The sequence below is a fragment of the Mytilus californianus genome, unplaced genomic scaffold (genome assembly GCF_021869535.1).
Source record: "Mytilus californianus isolate M0D057914Y unplaced genomic scaffold, xbMytCali1.0.p SCAF_6, whole genome shotgun sequence".
NCBI classification, from domain to species: Eukaryota; Metazoa; Mollusca; class Bivalvia; order Mytilida; family Mytilidae; genus Mytilus; species Mytilus californianus.
This window is the reverse complement of record NW_026262712.1, coordinates 115397640-115423224: the sequence shown is the minus strand read 5'-3', so window position 1 is coordinate 115423224 and position 25585 is coordinate 115397640. Positions and strand designations below refer to the sequence as shown.

The following is a 25585-nucleotide window of genomic DNA, read 5'->3' as shown; positions in this document are numbered from 1 at the left end:
CAATCATGCACCTGTTCCAAGAACTTCATCAGTCCTTGTCTTTAAGTCCAAGTTAGAGAATATGGTGTTGATGGCAGATACTTGATTGATTTTGTTAAATTTATTCATATATTTATAACTTGGGACTAATTAGATCTTGAGGACATATTGTATTAACACCTGTCTTCTGTTGTATGTTGCCCGCCAAGCCCATAGACTTTGAAGGGGGTTATTTGTGGTCATGACGCTCTCACTTTAATAGTCAAACTTTGATCTAAATTCTTTTGGGTTTTTCAAGGATGTTTGGGTGGGGGAGGGGGGAGTGAACAATTAGCAGTGATTAATTCTATCTTTATTACAAAATTTTATATTTTAAAAACTGACAGATGAACAGAGTATAGAAGAAATATTTCATGCATGTTAAGGATGAGCAAATGCCATTAGTAAATAAGTTCAACATCTACTTTATTGATAAATGTATTTATTAATTAAAAAAAACATAAGATAATAGTTCTGCTTTAGATAATTCATATCAAAACTAGTGTTTCACCATTTAAATATGAGTTTTGTCTCTCCTCAATGAAATGGAGAAAGTGAGACTATCACAGGCTGATGCCAGCAGGCAGCGTCAACAATGTATTTATTTGTGATTAGGTCAGTTTGAGTGGAACTACCAGTGGTAGGTCAATGATATTTGGCATGCAGTTGTATAAGAATTGGCACATCTCATTTCCATTGAAATCATTTGGCCCCACTGCTCAGTTATGATCTATGGACTTCGAAACTGTTACTTAGTTTACATATTAAAGTTTGTGATTAGATAACCGTTAGAGGTCAAACAATGATATTTTGTATGCAGATGTATTATTATTAACAGTTACACATCTCTTTCCATCATGGTTAATTGACTTTGAAAGTTTGCATTTAGGTCAGTTTAAATTTTAAGTTCAACATTTGCATTATGCTATCTGAATTAGATAAAGGTGAGACATATCTCTGTGTCATCTGTTTATTTTTGTTAAGGCACGATGGAACTTTAAAAAATTTATCAATAAATTATTGTAAGGAATGATGAGATGTTTGAGAACAGGGGAATGCCTATAAATTTACATTTTATAAGCAATCTTTCCATTAGAGATTAAGGTGAACCATCGGTATATATTTCCTGAGATAGAATTTTCTTATACGTTGCCAAAATGTACTTTTTGCCATGCTTTTTTCAAAAATACAATAAAAAGTATGGGTCACTGTATTTTTCAAGCTACAAGTTGTTTAGACTAGCCTAATTTTGTATAGATTATTCATGAAAATAAGCTTTTTTTGTGAATGAAAAGAAATCTATGAGATAGAATTTTGAAATTAAATATGAGAATATACTTTAAGAAAATTAAAAGAAAAAATAGTGTCACCGAAATCGTTTTCTTGTTACAAGTAAAAGTTTGTTAGCATTCCAGTATGAAATTTTTACTATAAGAGTTATTTTCCCTTATATGGCAATGTTGAAGAATTGAATCTAACAAAAACAAATATTTAGTATTTGTTTAAACAGTCTAAATAATGCAAATAAATCACTTATTTTTCTTTATCTAAATAAATAGTATTACACATTTATTGTCAATCTGTCTCAAAATTCCATTCAAATAAATTGAAAATCAAATTTTAGTTGGTGATTTAAATTCATAGTTTGCCTCCATCCTCAAAATTGTTCAACAAAGAATAATGATAAAGATGCAGTTTAGTAATATCTATAATATTGATGTTTAACTTTCCAACAAGTGGTGTATCTTTGGAACCAGCATACTGTAGATTCTTTGTTATTTCTAGTGGGACAATTTTCTGGGAAAAGGTTATCCTTGAATTTGTAGTTTTTTATTTGCATAGCAAACAGTGGGTGGTACTAATTTAAGAAAGCTGTCAATTCTCATACTTTCACATGATTGTCATGTTTACCTTGAATGTGGAAGAGAATTCTTATGATATATTATTAATAGTCATCTTGAAAAAAGCTTAAACAATAGACAGATGGTGTAATCATTCTTTTGTTAATACAGGTTTGTGGTCTGAATCATCATCTAATGGTTTTATTGTGGACAACACACCACCAGTTATAGCAAAACCACCTACATTCTCAACTGACTTTGGAATTAAGGGATTGACACAGATCTATAGAACATCAATGAAGGTGGAATGGGCTGATGATGACGACGAGTCATATATAAAAAGACAGTATCTGTCTGTCAAATCTCATATTGGAGGAGAGTTCATGCTGTCTTCACAGTCAGTAAGTTGACATTACAATCTGACATCAGGGGAGACAATTCATTTTGTCATAACTGTCAATATCTGTCCGTCAAATCTCATATTGGAGGAGAGTTCATGCTGTCTTAACAGTCAGTAATTGACATTACAATTTGACATCAGGGGAGACAATTCATGCTGCCATCACAGTCAGTAAGTTATCATAACAATCTGACATCAGGGGAGACAATTAATGTTGTCATAACAGTCAATATTTGTCTGTCAAATCTCACATTGGAGGAGAGTTCATGCTGTCTTCACAGTCAGTAAGTTGACATTACAATCTGACATCAGGGGAGACAATTCATGGTTTCAATACAGTAAATTTGTTGCTCTCACACCTGAGGAAAGAATTCAGGTTAATGCAGTGAAAAAGTTGTCTCAATCTCACATCAGGGGAGATAATTCATGTTAATGTTACAGTCAGTAAGTTTATCACAATCTTACACCAGAGGACATTATTTCTTTTACAATTACATTCAGCATGTTTTTATCACAATCACACATCAAGTGAAGGTATTTGTGTTGCCATTACAATCATTAAGTTTGTCTCACAATCTAACATTCAGTTAGTTTGCAACATCAGAAGAGAGAATTCATGTTGTTATTAGAGTTAGTAATTTTGTCTCACAATCTCACATCAGATGAGAATCACAATCTCACATCAGATGAGAATTCATGTTGTTATTAGAGTCAGTAATTTTGTCTCACAATCTCACATCAGATGAGAATTTTTGTTGTCATTACAATCAGTAATTTTGTCTTGCAATCACACATCGGGGCAAATAATTCATGTTGTCATTAGTCAGTAAGGTTTGTCTCACAATTTCTCATCAGGGGGAGATAATTCATTTTGTTTTCATAATCAGTTAGTTTGCATCAGTTCAGTTTCATGTATTTTCAACCATTACTAGAAGAGCACTACCATAGGTCATCATGGTGAAGACTATGTACATTTGTTTGAAATGTTCAACGAATGACAAATTTGCTGTATGATTATATGCAGACTTTTGGAAAACCACGAAATCAAATATCCCAAAAATGCAAGTTTTCCTTAAACAACAAAAATTGGTACCCACAAAAATAAATGAATCCACAGTACTTTTAAAAGTCAACAATGCATTACAATCTTGCATTAGGACAGAAATGGAACAGGATGTTAGATCATGTTTTGGTAAATTATACATAATTGGTCAGTAGTCAAGATCATTAAATACACTCTCTTATTATTTAGGCATTCATAATGATGTATTAACCTGTTTTCATGTTCAAAGGAATAGTACTTCTACATAGATTTCATTTTTTTTCTAATCAATTTCCAGGTGAATGGTATAGCCAGGTCCTATGTATTTACTGGACTAGATTTACATGATGGAGTGACCTATTATGTGACCTTAATTTCCTGTAACAGTGCTGAGATATGTATAACTTCTACATCTCAGGGAATGTTTGTTGATAGTACTCCACCATCTAGAGGTTTGTATAGACATAAGGGTTGATGTAGCTCACCATAGAAAAATGTGTAATAGTAGACATAAGGGTTGATGTAGCTCACCATAGAAAAATGTGAAATAGTAGACATAAGGGTTGATATGCTGTAGCTCACCATAGAAAAATGTGTAATAGTAGACATAAGGGTTGATATGCTGTAGCTCACCATAGAAAAATGTGTAATAGTGGACATAAGGGTTGATGTAGCTCACCATAGAAAAATGTGTAATAGTGGACATAAGGGTTGATATGCTGTAGCTCACCATAGAAATACGTGTAATAGTGAACATAAGGGTTGATGTAGCTCACCATAGAAAAATGTGTAATAGTGGACATAAGGGTTGAAATGCTGTAGCTCACCATAGAAAAATGTGTAATAGTAGACATAAGGGTTGATATGCTGTAGCTCACCATAGAAAAATGTGTAATAGTGGACATAAGGGTTGATGTAGCTCACCATAGAAAAACGTGTAATAGTGGACATAAGGGTTGATGTAGCTCACCATAGAAAAATGTGTAATAGTGGACATAAGGGTTGATATGCTGTAGCTCACCATAGAAAAATGTGTTATAGTGGAAATAAGGGTTGATATGCTGTAGCTCACCATAGAAAAATGTGTAATAGTGGACATAAGGGTTGATGTAGCTCACCATAGAAATATATGTAATAGTGGACATAAGGGATGATGTAGCTCACCATAGAAAAATGTGTAATAGTGGACATAAGGGTTGATGTAGCTCACCATAGAAAAATGTGTAATAGTGGACATAAGGGTTGATGTAGCTCACCATAGAAAAATGTGTAATAGCAGACATAAGGGTTGATGTAGCTCACCGTAGAAAAATGTGTAATAGCGGACATAAGGATTAATGTAGCTCACCATAGAAAAATGTGTAATAGTGGACATAAGGGTTGATGTAGCTCACCATAGAAAAATGTGTAATAGTGGACATAAGGGTTGATGTAGCTCACCATAGAAAAATGTGTAATAGTGGACATAAGGGTTGATGTAGCTCACCATAGAAAAATGTGTAATAGTGGACATAAGGGTTGATGTAGCTCACCATAGAAAAATGTGTAATAGTGGACATAAGGTTTGATATGCTGTAGCTCACCATAGAAAAATGTGTAATAGTAGACATAAGGGTTGATATGCTGTAGCTCACCATAGAAAAATGTGTAATAGTAGACATAAGGGTTGATATGCTGTAGCTCACCATAGAAAAATGTGTAATAGTGGACATAAGGGTTGATGTAGCTCACCATAGAAAAACGTGTAATAGTGGACATAAGGGTTGATGTAGCTCACCATAGAAAAATGTGTAATAGTGGACATAAGGGTTGATATGCTGTAGCTCACCATAGAAAAATGTGTAATAGTAGACATAAGGGTTGATATGCTGTAGCTCACCATAGAAAAATGTGTAATAGTGGACATAAGGGTTGATGTAGCTCACCATAGAAAAACGTGTAATAGTGGACATAAGGGTTGATGTAGCTCACCATAGAAAAATGAGTAATAGCGGACATAAGGGTTGATGTAGCTCACCATAGAAAAATGTGTAATAGTGGACATAAGGATTGATGTAGCTCACCATAGAAAAATGTGTAATAGTGGACATAAGGGTTGATGTAGCTCACCATAGAAATATGTGTAATAGTGGACATAAGGGTTGATGTAGCTCACCATAGAAAAATGTGTAATAGTGGACATAAGGGTTGATATGCTGTAGCTCACCATAGAAATATGTGTAATAGTGGACATAAGGGTTGATGTAGCTCACCATAGAAATATGTGCAATAGTGGACATAAGGGTTGATATGCTGTAGCTCACCATAAAAATATGTGTAATAGTGGACATAAGGGTTGATGTAGCTCACCACAGAAAAATGTGTAATAATGGACATCAGGGTTGATGTAGCTCACCATAGAAATATGTGTAATAGTGGACATAAGGGTTGATGTAGCTCACCATAGAAATATGTGTAATAGTGGACATAAGGGTTGATGTAGCTCACCATAGAAATATGTGTAATAGTGGACATAAGGGTTGATATGCTGTAGCTCACCATAGAAATATGTGTAATAGCGGACATAATGGTTGATGTAGCTCACCATAGAAATATGTGTAATAGTGGACATAAGGGTTGATGTAGCTCACCATAGAAAAATGTGTAATAGTGGACATAAGGGTTGATATGCTGTAGCTCACCATAGATAAATGTGTAAAAGTGGAAATAAGGGTTGATGTAGCTCACCATAGAAATATGTGTAATAGTGGACATAAGGGTTGATGTAGCTCACCATAGAAAAACGTGTAATAGTGGACATAAGGGTTGATATGCTGTAGCTCACCATAGAAAAATGTGTAATAGTGGACATAAGGGTTGATGTAGCTCACCATAGAAATATGTGTAATAGTGGACATAAGAGTTGATATGCTGTAGCTCACCATAAAAATATGTGTAATAGTGGACATAAGGGTTGATGTAGCTCACCATAGAAAAATGTGTAATAATGGACATCAGGGTTGATGTAGCTCACCATAGAAATATGTGTAATAGTGGACATAAGGGTTGATGTAGCTCACCATAGAAATATGTGTAATAGTGGACATAAGGGTTGATGTAGCTCACCATAGAAATATGTGTAATAGTGGACATAAGGGTTGATATGCTGTAGCTCACCATAGAAATATGTGTAATAGTGGACATAATGGTTGATGTAGCTCACCATAGAAATATGTGTAATAGTGGACATAAGGGTTTATGTAGCTCACCATAGAAAAATGTGTAATAGTGGACATAAGGGTTGATATGCTGTAGCTCACCATAGATAAATGTGTAAAAGTGGACATAAGGGTTGATGTAGCTCACCATAGAAATATGTGTAATAGTGGACATAAGGGTTGATGTAGCTCACCATAGAAAAATGTGTAATAGTGGACATAAGGGTTGATATGCTGTAGCTCACCATAGAAATATGTGTAATAGTGGACATAAGGGTTGATGTAGCTCACCATAGAAAAATGTGTAATAGTGGACATAAGGGTTGATATGCTGTAGCTCACCATAGAAATATGTGTAATAGTGGACATAAGGGTTGATGTAGCTCACCATAGAAATATGTGTAATAGTGGACATAAGGGTTGATGTAGCTCACCATAGAAAAATGTGTAATAGTGGACATAAGGGTTGATGTAGCTCACCATAGAAAAATGTGTAATAGTGGACATAAGGGTTGATGTAGCTCACCATAGAAAAATGTGTAATAGTGGACATAAGGGTTGATGTAGCTCACCATAGAAATATGTGTATTAGTGGACATAAGGGTTGATGTAGCTCACCATAGAAATATGTGTAATAGTGGACATAAGGGTTGATATGATGTAGCTCACCATAGAAATATGTGTAATAGTGGACATAAGGGTTGATGTAGCTCACCATAGAAATATGTGTAATAGTGGACATAAGGGTTGATGTAGCTCACCATAGAAAAATGTGTAATAGTGGACATAAGGGTTGATATGCTGTAGCTCACCATAGAAATATGTGTAATAGTGGACATAAGGGTTGATGTAGCTCACCATAGAAATATGTGTAATAGTGGACATAAGGGTTGATGTAGCTCACCATAGAAAAATGTGTAATAGTGGACATAAGGGTTGATATGCTGTAGCTCACCATAGAAAAATGTGTAATAGTGGACATAAGGGTTGATGTAGCTTACCATAGAAATATGTGTAATAGTGGACATAAGGGTTGATGTAGCTCACCATAGAAAAATGTGTAATAGTGGACATAAGGGTTGATATGCTGTAGCTCACCATAGAAATATGTGTAATAGTAGACATAAGGGTTGATGTAGCTCACAATAGAAAAATGTGTAATAGTGGACATAAGGGTTGATGTAGCTCACCATAGAAAAACGTGTAATAGTGGACATAAGGGTTGATGTAGCTCACCATAGAAAAATGTGTAATAGTGGACATAAGGGTTGATGTAGCTCACCATAGAAAAATGTGTAATAGTGGACATAAGGGTTGATGTAGCTCACCATAGAAAAATGTGTAATAGGTGACATAAGGGTTGATGTAGCTCACCATAGAAAAATGTGTAATAGTGGACATAAGGGTTGAAATGCTGTAGCTCACCATAGAAAAATGTGTAATAGTGGACATAAGGGTTGATGTAGCTCACATAGAAAAATGTGTAATAGTGGACATAAGGGTTGATATGCTGTAGCTCACCATAGAAAAATGTGTAATAGTGGACATAAGGGTTGATATGCTGTAGCTCACCATAGAAATATGTGTAATAGTGGACATAAGGGTTGATGTAGCTCACCATAGAAAAATGTGTAATAGTGGACATAAGGGTTGATGTAGCTCACCATAGAAAAATGTGTAATAGTGGACATAAGGGTTGATGTCACCATAGAAAAATGTGTAATAGTGGACATAAGGGTTGATATGCTGTAGCTCACCATAGAAATATGTGTTATAGTGGACATAAGGGTTGATGTAGCTCACCATAGAAATATGTGTAATAGTGGACATAAGGGTTGATGTAGCTCACCATAGAAAAGTGTGTTATAGTGGACATAAGGGTTGATATGCTGTAGCTCACCATAGAAATATGTGTAATAGTGGACATAAGGGTTGATGTAGCTCACCATAGAAAAATGTGTAATAGTGGACATAAGGGTTGATGTAGCTCACCATAGAAAAATGTGTAATAGCGGACATAAGGGTTGATGTAGCTCACCATAGAAAAATGTGTAATAGTGGACATAAGGGTTGATGTAGCTCACCATAGAAAAATGTGTAATAGTGGACATAAGGGTTGATGTAGCTCACCATAGAAAAATGTGTAATAGTGGACATAAGGGTTGATGTAGCTCACCATAGAAAAATGTGTTATAGTGGACATAAGGGTTGATATGCTATAGCTCACCATAGAAATATGTGTAATAGTGGACATAAGGGTTGATGTAGCTCACCATAGAAATATGTGTAATAGTGGACATAAGGGTTGATGTAGCTCACCATAGAAAAATGTGTAATAGTGGACATAAGGGTTGATATGCTGTAGCTCACCATAGAAATATGTGTAATAGTGGACATAAGGGTTGATGTAGCTCACCATAGAAAAATGTGTAATAGTGGACATAAGGGTTGATGTAGCTCACCATAGAAATATGTGTAATAGTGGACATAAGGGTTGATGTCACCATAGAAAAATGTGTAATAGTGGACATAAGGGTTGATATGCTGTAGCTCACCATAGAAAAATGTGTAATAGTGGACATAAGGGTTGATATGCTGTAGCTCACCATAGAAAAATGTGTAATAGTGGACATAAGGGTTGATGTAGCTCACCATAGAAATATGTGTAATAGTGGACATAAGGGTTGATGTAGCTCACCATAGAAAAATGTGTAATAGTGGACATAAGGGTTGATATGCTGTAGCTCACCATAGAAATATGTGTAATAGTGGACATAAGGGTTGATGTAGCTCACCATAGAAAAATGTGTAATAGTGGACATAAGGGTTGATGTAGCTCACCATAGAAAAATGTGTAATAGTGGACATAAGGGTTGATGTCACCATAGAAAAATGTGTAATAGTGGACATAAGGGTTGATATGCTGTAGCTCACCATAGAAATATGTGTTATAGTGGACATAAGGGTTGATGTAGCTCACCATAGAAATATGTGTAATAGTGGACATAAGGGTTGATGTAGCTCACCATAGAAAAGTGTGTTATAGTGGACATAAGGGTTGATATGCTGTAGCTCACCATAGAAATATGTGTAATAGTGGACATAAGGGTTGATGTAGCTCACCATAGAAAAATGTGTAATAGTGGACATAAGGGTTGATGTAGCTCACCATAGAAAAATGTGTAATAGCGGACATAAGGGTTGATGTAGCTCACCATAGAAAAATGTGTAATAGTGGACATAAGGGTTGATGTAGCTCACCATAGAAAAATGTGTAATAGTGGACATAAGGGTTGATGTAGCTCACCATAGAAAAATGTGTAATAGTGGACATAAGGGTTGATGTAGCTCACCATAGAAAAATGTGTAATAGTGGACATAATTGTTGATATGCTGTAGCTCACCATAGAAATATGTGTAATAGTGGACATAAGGGTTGATGTAGCTCACCATAGAAATATGTGTAATAGTGGACATAAGGGTTGATGTAGCTCACCATAGAAAAATGTGTAATAGTGGACATAAGGGTTGATATGCTGTAGCTCACCATAGAAAAATTTGTAATAGTGGACATAAGGGTTGATGTAGCTCACCATAGAAATATGTGTAATAGTGGACATAAGGGTTTATGTAGCTCACCATAGAAAAATGTGTAATAGTGGACATAAGGGTTGATATGCTGTAGCTCACCATAGAAAAATGTGTAAAAGTGGACATAAGGGTTGATGTAGCTCACCATAGAAATATGTGTAATAGTGGACATAAGGGTTGATGTAGCTCACCATAGAAAAATTTGTAATAGTGGATATAAGGGTTGATATGCTGTAGCTCACCATAGAAATATGTGTAATAGTGGACATAAGGGTTGATGTAGCTCACCATAGAAAAATGTGTAATAGTGGACATAAGGGTTGCTGTAGCTCACCATAGAAAAATGTGTAATAGTGGACATAAGGGTTGATGTAACTCACCATAGAAAAATGTGTAATAGTGGACATAAGGGTTGATATGTTGTAGCTCACCATAGAAATATGTGTAATAGTGGACATAAGGGTTGATGTAGCTCACCATAGAAATATGTGTAATAGTGGACATAAGGGTTGATGTAGCTCACCATAGAAAAATGTGTAATAGTGGACATAAGGGTTGATGTAGCTCACCATAGAAAAATGTGTAATAGTGGACATAAGGGTTGATGTAGCTCACCATAGAAATATGTGTAATAGTGGACATAAGGGTTGATGTAGCTCACCATAGAAAAATGTGTAATAGTGGACATAAGGGTTGATATGCTGTAGCTCACCATAGAAAAATGTGTAATAGTGGACATAAGGGTTGATGTAGCTCACCATAGAAAAATGTGTAATAGTGGACATAAGGGTTGATGTAGCTCACCATAGAAAAATGTGTAATAGTGGACATAAGGGTTGATGTAGCTCACCATAGAAAAATGTGTAATAGTGGACATAAGGGTTGATGTAGCTCACCATAGAAAAATGTGTAATAGTGGACATAAGGGTTGATGTAGCTCACCATAGAAAAATGTGTAATAGTGGACATAAGGTTTGATGTAGCTCACCATAGAAAAATGTGTAATAGTGGACATAAGGGTTGAAATGCTGTAGCTCACCATAGAAAAATGTGTAATAGTGGACATAAGGGTTGATGTAGCTCACCATAGAAAAATGTGTAATAGTGGACATAAGGGTTGATGTAGCTCACCATAGAAAAATGTGTAATAGTGGACATAAGGGTTGATGTAGCTCACCATAGAAAAATGTGTAATAGTGGACATAAGGGTTGATGTAGCTCACCATAGAAAAATGTGTAATAGTGGACATAAGGGTTGATGTAGCTCACCATAGAAAAATGTGTAATAGTGGACATAAGGTTTGATGTAGCTCACCATAGAAAAATGTGTAATAGTGGACATAAGGGTTGAAATGCTGTAGCTCACCATAGAAAAATGTGTAATAGTGGACATAAGGGTTGATGTAGCTCACCATAGAAGAATGTGTAATAGTGGACATAAGGGTTGATATGCTGTAGCTCACCATAGAAAAATGTGTAATAGTGGACATAAGGGTTGATATGCTGTAGCTCACCATAGAAAAATGTGTAATAGTGGACATAAGGGTTGATGTAGCTCACCATAGAAAAATGTGTAATAGTGGACATAAGGGTTGATGTAGCTCACCATAGAAAAATGTGTAATAGTCGACATAAGGGTTGCACTGTAACATTGTTGAAATATGTGCAATGGCTACATCACAGAAAACGTTTTTATTAGTAGACATGGAGGTTGCACTGTAAACTTGCTGAAATATGTACAATGAATTACAACACATTTAGTATGCCTCAACCAAATGTTATGAAACTGATACAATGCTTATTACCACAAAACACTGATCAAGGTTGAATTTGGGTTGTATCACTTTTACTGTTCTAGTGTTATGTCCTTTTATATATGGAAAAATTGCTGAATTTTTCGTTTCCATTATCTAAATTTGTCTCAACCAAATGGTATGAAACTTATACACAGTGCTTATTACCACAAAACTCAGATCAAGGTTGAATTTGGGTGATGTCACTTATACTGTTCTTGAGTTATGTCCTTTTATATATGGAAAAATTGCTGAATTTTTCGTTTCTTTTCTCTTAACTTCAGTTTGCCTCAATTCACAATGCTTATTACCACAAAATTCTGATCAATTTCGAATTTGGGTAGTATCACTTTTACAGTTCTCTATTTATGTCCCTTTATAATATTATATGCAAGCAGGGGCATCATCAGTGTCCGATGGACACATTTTCCATTTATTTTTTTATTTAAATAGAGGTGTAAATATATATATATACACAAGTCTAAATTGAAAATATATATACTTATATATACATTTACTAGTCACAAAATAATGTGACACATAATTTCAACCCTCCTTCATTGGCTACTTTTTCCCTTAATTTTAGGTATATGTATAAAATTGAGAATGGAAATGGGGAATATGTCAAAGAGACAACAACCTGACCAAAGAGCAGAAAACAGCTGAAGGCCACCAATGGGTCTTCAACACAGCGAGAAAATCCTGCACCCAGAGGTGGGCTTCAGCTGGCCCCTAAATAAAAATGTGTACTAGTTCAGTGAAAATGGATGTCATACTAAACTCCAAAACATATAGATGAACTAAAATTAAAAAACATACAAGACTAACAAAGACCAGGGGCTCCTGACTTGGGACAGGCACAAAAATGTGGCGGGGTTAAACATGTTTTGTGAGATCTCAACCCTCCCCCTATACCACTAGCCAATGTAGAATAAACAAACACACAGCAATAGGCACAGTAAAACTCAGTTTAAAAGAAGTCCGAGAGCAATGTCAGAATAGGTAACAAAAGAAATTTAGCAAAATGACAATGATACATAAATTAACATTAGGGGTTTAGTATCATATCATCATACAATATATGAGAAGATCATAACCCGTATCATGCCAACAACTGGTTTTAGAATAAATGTGTTTATTTCTGATGCAAAGACCCTATGAGTGAATCAATATTAATACCAAAATATGCCATCTTCAATGAACTGACAACAGTATCGTAATTATATCTCTTCTGAATAAGTCTGTTTAAAGGTTTGGTTAGCTTTTGAGGTGAATGATGACAAATTTTGTGCTTTGTAAAGAATATTACCATAAAAGATTGGATGTGAAATACCAGAACGTATAAGATGTCTGCATGTTGATTTATATTTACGAATGGTGTCCTTGTACCGATGATAAAATTTAGTAAATGTTTTGACTAGTTTGTTATATCAAAAACCCTGGTGTAATAATTTTTCAGTAATACAGAGATTTCTTTCATTAAAATCAAATACGTTGTTACATACACGAGCGAATCGAACAAGTTGAGATATATAAACACCATAAGATGGTGACAAGGGAACGTCACCATCTATAAAAGGATAATTAACAATAGGAAATGAAAAATCATCTCTTTTATCATAAATTTTGGTATTAAGCTTCCCTTTAAAGATACAGATATCAAGATCCAGGAAAGTGCAGTGTTCATTGTTAGTATTAGCTTATTTAAAGTCAGTTCAGCAGGATAAATCTCTTTAGTGTACATACTGAAGTCGTCATAATTGAGAGCTAATATATCATCCAAATATCTAAAAGTGTTATTTAATTTTTGTATCAGATGTTGTTTCGATGGGTCTTTGCTAATTTTAGTCATAAATTGTAATTCATAACAATACAGGAAAACAAGTCCGCAATAAGTGGTGCACAGTTAGTCCCCATTGGAATTCCGTTAACTTGACGATATACGGAATCTCCATATGTATATATCAGTTAATAGAAAAGGGAGAGTATTTATTAATTTATGAACAATGACTTAAACTACATTTTGCTTTTTCAGGAACATTTGCTGTGGCTACTGACCATGCAGTTAATCCAGACTTAACCAGAAATGAAAAAGGATGGATGACCTGGGGAACCAATGCTGTTTACCTGGCATGGCTAGGATTCAGTGATATCCATTCACAGATAGATCATTACATGGTCACTGTAGGGTCATCATACATGGCTAAAGATTTGACTAAGGTGAGAGGAAGGATAGGGTTGTAGGGGGTACCTGGCATGGCTAGGATTCAGTGATAACCATTCACAGTAATATAATTATATGGTCACTATAGGGTCATCATACATGGCTAAAGATTTGGCTAAGGTGAGAGGAAGGATAGGGTTGTAGGGGGTACCTGGTATGGCTAGGATTCAGTGATATCCATTCACAGATAGATAATTATATGGTCACTATAGGGTCATCATACATGGCTAAAGATTTGACTAAGGTGAGTGGAAGTAGACGATCTTGTATGGATAGGATAATAGAAACTTCCACTGAAGATAAATAATAAGTTAATCAATGAAAAGTTTTTATGCATTGCAAATTATTTGGCCAAGGCTGAAAAATTTTTCAAAATGAAGACACTTTGATTTTTTAGTTTTTGTCAGATTTTTTTTGATGTAAGAACAGAGTTGAAATATTTTTTGGGGTAAAAATTGCATGAAATGCAGTCCAAACCCTATTTTCTCCTCTATCTTGATAGCTATATTGTCCAGGTTTCATCTCTACCTTTGAAACCACAAATAAATGAGTACATTGAAGTGGCCATTCTTTAGATCTTTTCAATGTCGATATCAAGCAATTTGTCAATGATATATACTTAATAGATATACAAAATTTGTGTATGTACGTAACAATATTTGTCAAGATAATTTTATTGAAAATTAAAGAAATTGTGCATTTTTATGAAATCTGGATCTGTAAGCTGAACGATGTATTGAAGTTATTTTTTTACATTTTCAAGTCAATGATTGATTAAGAATAAAGTGATATTTAAGAGATATATGATGTTGGTTGGTCATTAATCTTTTGCCAGATGTCCATTCATTTTATGTTGTGCTAACAAATGAAAAGGACTTACCAACAAACAAAATAAGTGGACTTGAATAACTTAAATTAGGCCGTTAGTTTTCTCGTTTGAATTGTTTCACATTTTTCATGTTGGGGCCTTTTATAGCCGACTTTATGGTATGTGTTATTCTCATTGCTGAAGGCGGTACAGTGGCCTATAATTGCTAACATCCACTTAATTTTAAACTCTGGTGGATAATTGTCTCATTGGCAATCATACCACATCTCTTTTTTTTATATTTATGATCTATATTTAAATTTTCATTTTCATCATCAATAAACCAAGATTATACTTAATTAGGATCACACTGCTAAGTACATTCATGTTGATACCAACACTGACCATGGTGATGAGGGCAAAGTTCAACTGTACAAAGTGGAGACACAAACACTGACTAATTATGATGAGTTGTTTATCACTGTGTGGGCAGTAAATAAGGTTTGTAAAAATAAAACCAGAGTTAAGTATAGACAGCCAAAATTGTATTTCTCTAAGAACAAAACAAGGTTTTTTTGGAAAGCCTTTTAAAAGGGGGAAATGTTGCCAAGCCAAGGAGGATATCAATAACAAGAAGTCAAAGAATAACACCATTGACAAAAAGATAATTAACAGTCCACTTAACACAGAAAACATAAGATTAAGCAACAAGATCCCAGACGAGAACTAGTGGTGGAGGGTCATTAGTGTGTGCTCAAATAGTGATACCAGTCATGTATTGGAAAATTTCTTATGTCATTCATTTTATAGACTTTCTCTCAGTAAAATGTTTTAAACAGCATTTGTGAAAAATTTTAGATACTTGTTTTCATTTATGTATTTTACTATTTTCTTTTGTAATGTGACATGCATGTGTTGAAATTTATTGTATAGATTCAATTTAGGTTGGTTTGAGAAGTCATATGGTCCATTCAGCCTTTACAAAGACTCCACCAAGCTCTTTAGATTTGATGAGAAGATGTGATGCTCTATCATGTGAAGGTCATTGTGTTTGTGCTCCACAGGACCAACGATGTCCATATTCACCAACTTTGGGAAACTGTACTGATGTATCAGATAGTAAGTATGTCAAGGTCATGTGAAGATCATTGTGTATGTGCCTGACATTACCAAATATTTCTTTTTTCTCCAAATAAGGGTAGCTGTACTGATGCACCGGACAGTAATATAAAATATAGTATATAGACAACTACATAACCAACGTACGGCTTTCAACAATGAGTAAAACCCATACCTATAAAAGGCCTTGACATGACAAAATTTCAACAAAAAAACAAAAGGCCTGATTTACGACAAAACGATAAACAATAAACAAAATCGAAAATGACAGTTGGCAACTGATGACAACCATGCACTGAATTACAGAATCTTGACTTTGGACAGGCACATATAGAATGTGGCAGGATTAAACATGTTTGCTAGCACTCAACCCTAACCCAAATAAGAATGTTAATATTGTGTGTAGGTCATTATGTGTATGAATTTCACAAAACAAATGATGTCTGTACTGTCCATCACTTGGTATTGATGTTTTAGACAGAAACTATTTCAAGGTCATGTGAAAGTCTACACAGGACCAGAGATGTTTATGTCAAAGTCACTTTAAGTGTGCATCAAGGGCATAGAATGGTTCAGGGTTATTATACTAATATGCAAAGATGTTTGTTGATTTCAGCTTTTCTGTCAGCATGTCAAAAGATTTAGTTTATTTTATGTTTTAAGATGATGTTGATAACCGTTATATTACTATTGAATCTTTGATCTGAAATCAGTCACTGCAGTCCCCATTCATATTCATTCATTATTTTAATACTGATTCAAAATATTTCTTCATAAGATTTCAACACAGCTGTCTTCAAATACATTGAGATAGCTCCTTCTTTTAAACTTTTTTTTTTGTACCTATAATACATTTGTGTATTGAATTTACAGATGTTTTTGTAGTACAATGTATTTCATAGTAACCAGTAATATTATTCTTTATAAAGTGTACTTTCTGGTTACCAGTTACAGTATATTTTGTAGGTGTATTTTCTGGTACCCAGTATACATTATTTCTAGTGAAGGATACTAATGGCTACTCCACTGTTGACCAGGCTGTGACAGCATCTAACAATGTTCTGAGAGCTACATGGCAGATTTCACAGATATATCCATCTAAACCTAAGTGGTAAGTCTTATCATAGAATACTTATGGCTACTCTACTCTTGACATGGCCGTGACAGCATCTAACAATGTTCTGAGAGCTACATGGAAGATTTCACAGATATTTCCATCTAAACCTAAATGGTAAGTATTATCATAGGATACTAATGGCTACTCTACTCTTGACAAGGCTGTGACAGCATCTAACAATGTTCTGAGAGGTACATGACAGATCTCACAGATATATCCATCAAAACCTAAGTGGTAAGTCTTATCATAGTATACTTATGGCTACTCTTCTTGATTAGGCTGTGACAGCATCTATCAATGTTCTGAGAGCTACATGGCAGATTTCACAGATATATCCATATAAACCTAAGGGGTGAGTATTATCATAGGATACTAATGGCTACTCTACTCTTGACAAGGCTGTGACAGCATCTAACAATGTTCTGAGAGCTACATGGCAGATCTCACAGATATATCCATCTAAACCTGAGTGGTGAGTCTTATCATAGTATTCTTATGGCTACTCTACTCTTGACAAGGCCGTGACAGCATCTATCAATGTTCTGAGAGCTACATGGCAGATTTCACAGATATATCCATATAAACCTAAGTGGTGAGTCTTATCATGAATACACTGACATTCAATGCAAAGTTCAGTTTAGAACTAAACTTCAATGAAAAAGAGATTGAATTAATTTTCCCATTGTGAACTTTCCCTTTTTACATAAAAACATTCCAGCAGCACTTGCATATAGTGTGTGTTTATTCCAAACTGTTTTTATTCCAAACTATACAATTTTAGGATTTCGTTGATAGAAGGTAGCTGCTTATACAGCTTTTATCTGTTAAACCAAGTGTTCTTTATAGTAATAAGGTTCAAGTAATGTCTTTAAAAGTTTTATGGAGGCCATTATGATTTCGTTGATTGTTATGGAATATATATGTTGCAGGTGACAATTAGACAAACTGATATCCTCCTTTCCATATTTTTTGTAAACGTCACCAAATGGGATGTTATAACATCCCCTATAAAACAACATAAACCATAGCTAAATCATGGAATTGTTTTATAAAGATAAACAGTTCCTAACCTTTTTCTGTAAAAGTTTTAAAAAAAAGCCAGCATATGACATTAAAGGTTCTCAAATTGCTACGGACAAGTGAAAGTCATTCTAGGGCAACTAAAATTGCATGATACTTGTTTGATAGGTAAGTAAAAAACAAAAGTTGAAAACACGGTAGGTTAGCAATTGAACATGGTCAATAAAGTAAAACAGCCTAAAAAGATGGAATGTGTATGTTATGCAATTTAAATTTGGAGATGGAAGATGAATTTCATTTTTATGCCCCCGCCGTACCTACGTCCCAAAGTTGGTTTCCGTTCTCTTTCTTTAGTTTGCCTTAACCAAATGCTATGAAACTTATACACAATGCTTATTACCACAAAATACGGATCAAGTTTACATTTTGGTGGCGTCACTTTAACCGTTCTAGAGTTATGCCCCTTCACAAATGAAAAAGTTTCTGAATTTTTCGTTTCTGTTCTCTTTCTTTAGTTTGCCTTAACCAAATGCTATGAAACTTATACACAATGCTTATTACCACAAAATACAGATCAAGTTTACATTTTGGTGGCGTCACTTTAACCGTTCTAACGTTATGCCCTTTACAAAGGGAAAAATTGCTGAATTTTTTGTTTCCGTTCTCTAACTTTAGTTTGCATCAACCAAATGCTATGAAACTTATACACAATGCTTATTACCACAAAATACAGATCAAGTTTGAATTATGGTGGTGTCACTTTAACTGTTCTAGAGTTATGCCCCTTTACAAATGGAAAAATTGCTGAATTTTTTGTTTCTGTTCTCTAACTTTAGTTTGCCTCAACCAAATGCTATGAAACTTATACACAATGCTTATTACCACAAAATACAGATCAAGTTAGAATTATGGTGGTGTCACTTTAACCATTCTAGAGTTATGCCCCTTTACAAATGGAAAAATTGACGAATTTTTAAACGCCCGTCAAAATTTTGACGGGACGTATTATGGTATACAAATGCCGTCTGTCCGTCTGTCTGTCTGGTGTAAACATGTCGCACCATAACTTGGGAATGACTTATCCAAATTTCATGAAACTTAACATAGTTGTTTCTTATGATGGTCAAAGGATCTGTTTACTTTTTGGTGAAAATAAGATTAAAATTTTTTGAGTTACGGGACTTAGTAACTAAAACAGGTGTGTGTTTTTTTTTCATATGTCGCGCCATATCTCAAAAACAATTTATGATTATTGCTTAAAACTTTACACACTTCTTAGTTATATTAATCTCAAGATCTGTATACTTTTTGGTGATGATTCAAAATTTTATTTTTGAGTTATTGAGTATTTTGTAAAAAATGGGGGGGGAGGGGTTTTTCACATGTCGCGCCGTATCTCAAAAACGATTTATGATTATTGCTTAAAATTTTACACACTTCTTAGTTATATAAATCTAAAGATCTGTATACTTTTTGGTTTTGATTCAAAATTTTATTTTAGAGATATTGAGTTTTTTGTAAAAAAAAGGGGGGTTTTCGCATGTTGCGCCATATGTCAGAAACTATTTATGATTATTGCATAAAAATTCACACACAAGACAACGGGCGTTTCATGCGCTCATGGCGCAGCTGTTTATTGTTTCCGTTCTCTAACTTAAGTTTGCCTCAACCAAATTTTATGAAACTTATACACAATACTTATTACCACAAAACTCAGATCAAGTTCAAATTAGGGTAGGGTCACTTTTACCGTTCTTCAGTTATATCCGTTTATAATTTTTTATGATATGCAAGCGGGGCCTCATCTGTGTCCCATGGAGACATTCCACATTTATGTAATAATGTGTCTAAACATAGATAATTAATCAAAATGTTGAACGGAATTTCTGATATTGGTCTTTGTTTTAATTCAATGAGTAATAAAATGATCAAAATGAAATGAAATAACCCCCGTTTTCTTTTGAAGAATGTGACATATTGAAGATTATTGTTATTGGTATAAGTGAGATGTATAGCGATAGAAACAACCTTTATATTTGTGCCAGATTTGTGTATTTACATGTATTGTGTAATATGTATATTGATAATAGATTTTTTTCTTATTTCTGATATAACATATGAATATATACATAGGAGTGACAGCACCCTCTTCTATGTGCATGGTCTAACTTTAATTATAATACTTTATTGGAAGACATTATTGTTGTTACATACTTGTCATATTCCTGTATATGTCATTTCTTATTTTGCTTTGTATTATTTTCTCATATTTGTTTGGTGACAATCTTGTGTTTGGATTTTAATCAATAGTAAGCAATGTTTTACTTCTTCTTCTTTAACCCTTACTATCATTATACATATATATTAAATAGGTATGAATGGAGTGTAGGGTATGCAGACAAGTTAGGACCAGAAGGTATCTTTGACCCAGTAGATGATAAAGTGTGGCAGGACGCTGGTCAGTTAATGGATGCTGTGTTTACTATTGGTCAAGGTAAAATAATCATATTGTCTTGTATGTACGCACTGTCCCTATTGTATAAGAAAGCTTAAATGAACTTTAATTTTATATCCCTTGTGAATTTGTTGTGACTAACTCAGGGCTGTCAAGTTTTCATGAAGCAAATGCGTGAGATTTGGCAAAATTTGTAAAGATCAAAGAGAAAAAAACAATAGATGATAGGAAAATGCCTCCAAATAAGCATGAAAATGTGTTAGACTTGACACCTGTGAATATGTTGTCACTAAACCAGGGTTTTGAGTTTGTATCGGATTATATATTCTGTGTTAGTTAAAAGTTGCTATTCCTCTAACATTGATGCTGTGTTTATATTAACAGGTAAAGACTTACTTAGGAATACATTAGTATATTCAGTGTATGTTAAAGTTTGGTATTCCCTCTAACATCTATGCTATGTTTATATTTACACAGGTAAAGACTTACTGAGGAATACATTGGTATATTCAGTGTATGTGAAAGTTTGGTATTCCTCTAACATCTATGCTGTATTTAAGACAAATGGTATATATGTGATGACACAAGCACCTGTTTTAGCAACAGTCAGAGGCACAGCTGTAAGTAGAAGAGATGATAGTGCAGAGTAGATATTTTCCAAATATATATACATATAGATTCTACCACTGCATCGAGTGTGATACCATATTTATCCACTCGAGACAGTTAAATTTTCAAATTTAAAATGCGAGGCTCGCCGAGTGTTTTAAATATTTAAAATTTAACTGTCGAGAGTGGATAAATATTGTATTACATGAGATTTGGTGGTGGAATCTGTTTCTCTAATGATTTTCTAACAATATGCAGGCAAACTTATTCCTTTTTTCGAATGATTTGCAAAAAGATGTGTTCTTTCTATGTGACGTCATCAGGCATGGTTGCCTTTTTTCATGCCGTCACAATAGGAAATTTAGAGGAAAGCAAGAAAATTCGACGTCATAATCGGAATTTAACCAATGAAGAACTGAGATCAAACGAACCACACTTTGATTAAATTTTTTTTATACAATGGGTGCAGAAAGGGATAAACTGACGAAGAATTAGAGAAATATATATAAACATTATGTTAACAGGGAGGCTCTAAGTGTGTTCATCATTTTCTATTTTCTTGATTGGCATGTTAGTTAAAAGTAATACATGTATATTGAACTTTTTTTTTTAAGTTTTCAGTTGATTCTGAGAATGCAATTATCAAAACGCAAACATAATTATTATATAATGATACATTTTATTGTGTTAAAAGTCCATATTTACAGTGAAGAAGGGATGAATGTATAGAATGGGATGAATTTACACATATATATATATATATATGTTTACATAGGTAACAGAAAAAGTGCAAGGTACAACAGCTAAAGATGATGATTACATGAGGATAGGACGACCTATAACCTACACATGGAAAAATAAATTCCTGGATGCTGAGGCAACAATAGAGAAATATAGACTGTATCTTAGTTCATTTCCTGGAGGTCAGTTTATTGTTAATATGACCTTTAAAGGTCAAATAAAGCTTACAAAATCTTGATTGAGTAATATCATTGACCCTAATGGGGCTCAGGAAAGGTAAATAGTTTTGGAGTGTTGGTAGCCCTGGTCATGTTACTATTTTAAAATTTATTGATATTGTGCGCTATATGTCTCTCTTAAATGTACTAATGTAAGCATGGAGTCATGTCACATGTTTTGATATGGTTTATGCTTTAATGCAATATGATGTATGTTATTTGTTATGAAAATCTGACGATTTCAAGAAGTTTGTTGCACCTAGAGTGAAATGCCCATATTCACTGTTCATTTTCACACGGCCAATCTACATTCAAACTTTACTTAAGCAATTTTCCAAAAGTTCACTAGTAAACCAGCACGTCTGATAAAGGAGGATCACCAAGACATTTGTTTTTAGGTCAACAGATTAACGCAAACTTGAGAAAAATCAAGTACATCACAAACCATCGGGGACACTTTTTCTTCGTAATCTATGACTCGAAAATATTCATTAACCTTGTTATATTTAACAACATGTAAATGTCTGCATTTGTCTGAAGCAATGAATGCACAATAGAGATCAAAACTTATGTAATACTCACTGCCCATTGATTCTTTACTAGATATTTAATTGTGTTCATTAAACAAATTATGTAAACGCAGTAGTTAATGTTTGACGTTTTTGCCTTTGTTTTACCAAATATTTTGTTCATACTGGCAAAATTTATGAAATATCCTATGTTGAGGGTTAACAAGGAGCTTTTTCATTCATGATGCTATATTGCTTTGTCTAGAAACCAGTTATTTCAAGTGCAAAAGTCACTGTTTTTAGCATTGATACATTTGTTTTGGCAAGTTTGATCTCATTAACGTCTGAAAACTTACCATGTTGATGTTTCAAAACATAAAGTGTTTATGAATTGTTGACATGAAAACTATTCAAGCAAACTAATAGCTCACTCCTCCCATCTTGACAAGCATCGGGAAATAGCATGCTACTTTTCCCAATAAAATTGCAAAACGGCAAAAATGTATCCTTGGCAAATATGGGCCCCCCACTCTAAGACTGGTGAATGATATGCCATTAACAGTAATACCACTTTTAATATGTTGTAGATTCTACCACTGCAACAAATGTGATATGATATTTATTCACTTAAGACAGCTAAAATTTCAAATTTAAAACGTATGGCTTGCCAATCTTTTTTAAATATTTAAGATTTAACTGTTGAGAGTAGAGAAATATGGTATTGCATGAGATTTAGTGGTAGAATCTGTTTCTCTGGCGATATGCAGACAATCTTAATCCTTCTTTTTGTCTTGCGATATACAGACAATCTTAATCCTTCTTTTTGTTTGGTGATATACAGACAATCTTAATCCTTCTTTTTGTCTGGTGATATACAGACAATCTTAATCCTTCTTTTTGTCTGGCGATATACAGACAATTTTAATTCTTCTTTTTGTCTGGTGATATACAGACAATCTTAATCCTTCTTTTTGAATGAGCTCCAAAAAGTTGTGTACTTTCTTTGTGACGTCATCAGGCATGGTCGCCTTTTTTTATGACGTCACAATAGGAGATTCAGAGGAATCCAAGAAAATTTGATGTCATAATCGAATTTTTATAAATGATGAATTGAGATCAAACAAACCACACGTTGGTTAATAAAAATAATCAACAGGTCAAGAAAAGGATAAATTGGGTAAGAATAAAAGAACATATTTCTGTGTCTTATAGAGTATAACATAACATAACAACTATATGTTGAATATATCTAGAGATCATATTCTTTATAGGTTATGATATCCTGACAATACCAGAGGTTATACCAGGGACAGCCACAGGATACAATATGTCTAGAATCAACCTGATACCTGGTGTTAGATATTACTCTAATGTCATAGCTTATAACTATGCTGGAGTCCATACTACATCTACATCTGATGGATTCATTGTGGATCATGTTGATCCATCGTCTGGCATTGTTTATGATGGATTAGGTTAGTTTACAATACATCTACATCTGATTGATTTATTGTGGATCATTTTATTATTTATGATGGATAAGGTAAGGTCACACTTCATCTACATCTGATCGATTCATTGTTGATCGTGTTGATCCATCAGCTGATATTGTTTATGATGGATTAGGTAAGGTCACACTACATTTACATCTGATCAATTCATTGTGGATCATGTTGATCCATCAGCTGATATTGTTTATGATGGATTAGGTAAGGTCACACTACATCTACATCTGATCGATTCATTGTTGATCAAGTTGATCCATCAGCTGATATTGTTTATGATGGATAAGGTAAGGTCACACTACGTCTACATCTGATCGATTCATTGTGGATCATGTTGATCCATCAGCTGATATTGTTTATGATGGATAAGGTAAGGTCACACTACATCTACATCTGATCAATTCATTGTTGATCTTGTTGATCCATCAGCAGACATTGTTTATGTATAAATTTTGTTTCATCAAATGATCCTACAGTTTTAGACCCAGAGTAAACAAACTTTCTTGAAGTTGTGTATGTTCAGATTTTGATAATTTTGCAGGCATTCAATATGGTGAAACTTGTCAATATTAGCAGTATTCTCAAAGATGGTTGCCAGTTTTTGTTGAGCCTGCGACTTTTTTCGCAGAAAGCTCAACATAGGGATAGTGTTCCGGCGGCGGTGGCGGCGTAAATTAACTTCTTAAAAGCTTAATATTTCAGAAGGTAGAAGACCTGGATGCTTTATACTTTGTATTTAGATGCCTTATGATATGAAGTTTCCGTCTGTCATATCTCCATTGTCCTTCACCTCATTTTCATGGTTCAGTGACTACTTGAAAAAAAAGTTAAGATTTTTTGTAATGTTAATTTCTCTCTTATTATAAGTAATAGGATAACTATATTTGGTATGCGTGTACCTTGCAAGGTCCTCATGTCTGTCAGACAGTTTTCACTTGACCTCAACCTCATTTCATGGATCAGTGAAGAAGGTTAAGTTTTCATTGTCAAGTCCATATCTCAGATACTATAAGCAATAGGTCTACTATATTTGGTGTCTGTAAAGATTGTAAGGTGTACATGTCCATCTGGCAGGTGTCATCTGACCTTGACCTCATTTTCATGGTTCAGTGGTTATAGTTTAGTTTTTGTGTTTTGGTCTGTTTTTCTAATACTGTATGCAGTAGGTCAACTATATTTGGTGTATGGAAATATTTTACGATGTACATGTCAGTCTGGCAGGTTTTATTTGGCCTTGACCTCATTTTCATGGTTCATTGCTCAATGTTAAGTTTTTGTGTTTTGGTCTGTTTTTTCTAATAATGTATGCAAAAGGTCAACAATATTTGGTGTATGGAAATATTTTACCATGTACATGTCAGCCTGGCAAGTTTTATTT

General features: G+C 34.1%; 1 protein-coding gene across 1 annotated transcript in view; it reads left to right on the top strand.

Moving 5' to 3' along the window:
* Nucleotides 1-25585, top strand: part of LOC127706737 (uncharacterized) — a 125864-nt gene that overhangs the window by 72334 nt on the left and 27945 nt on the right. Inside the window, exons 38-47 of the mRNA XM_052211396.1 lie at nucleotides 2031-2260; nucleotides 3600-3753; nucleotides 13918-14102; nucleotides 15278-15415; nucleotides 15859-16033; nucleotides 17000-17144; nucleotides 20543-20664; nucleotides 21103-21245; nucleotides 22010-22157; nucleotides 23974-24177. Coding sequence (XP_052067356.1) covers nucleotides 2031-2260; nucleotides 3600-3753; nucleotides 13918-14102; nucleotides 15278-15415; nucleotides 15859-16033; nucleotides 17000-17144; nucleotides 20543-20664; nucleotides 21103-21245; nucleotides 22010-22157; nucleotides 23974-24177 — 1644 coding nt within the window. The remainder of the gene's footprint in view (nucleotides 1-2030; nucleotides 2261-3599; nucleotides 3754-13917; nucleotides 14103-15277; nucleotides 15416-15858; nucleotides 16034-16999; nucleotides 17145-20542; nucleotides 20665-21102; nucleotides 21246-22009; nucleotides 22158-23973; nucleotides 24178-25585) is intronic.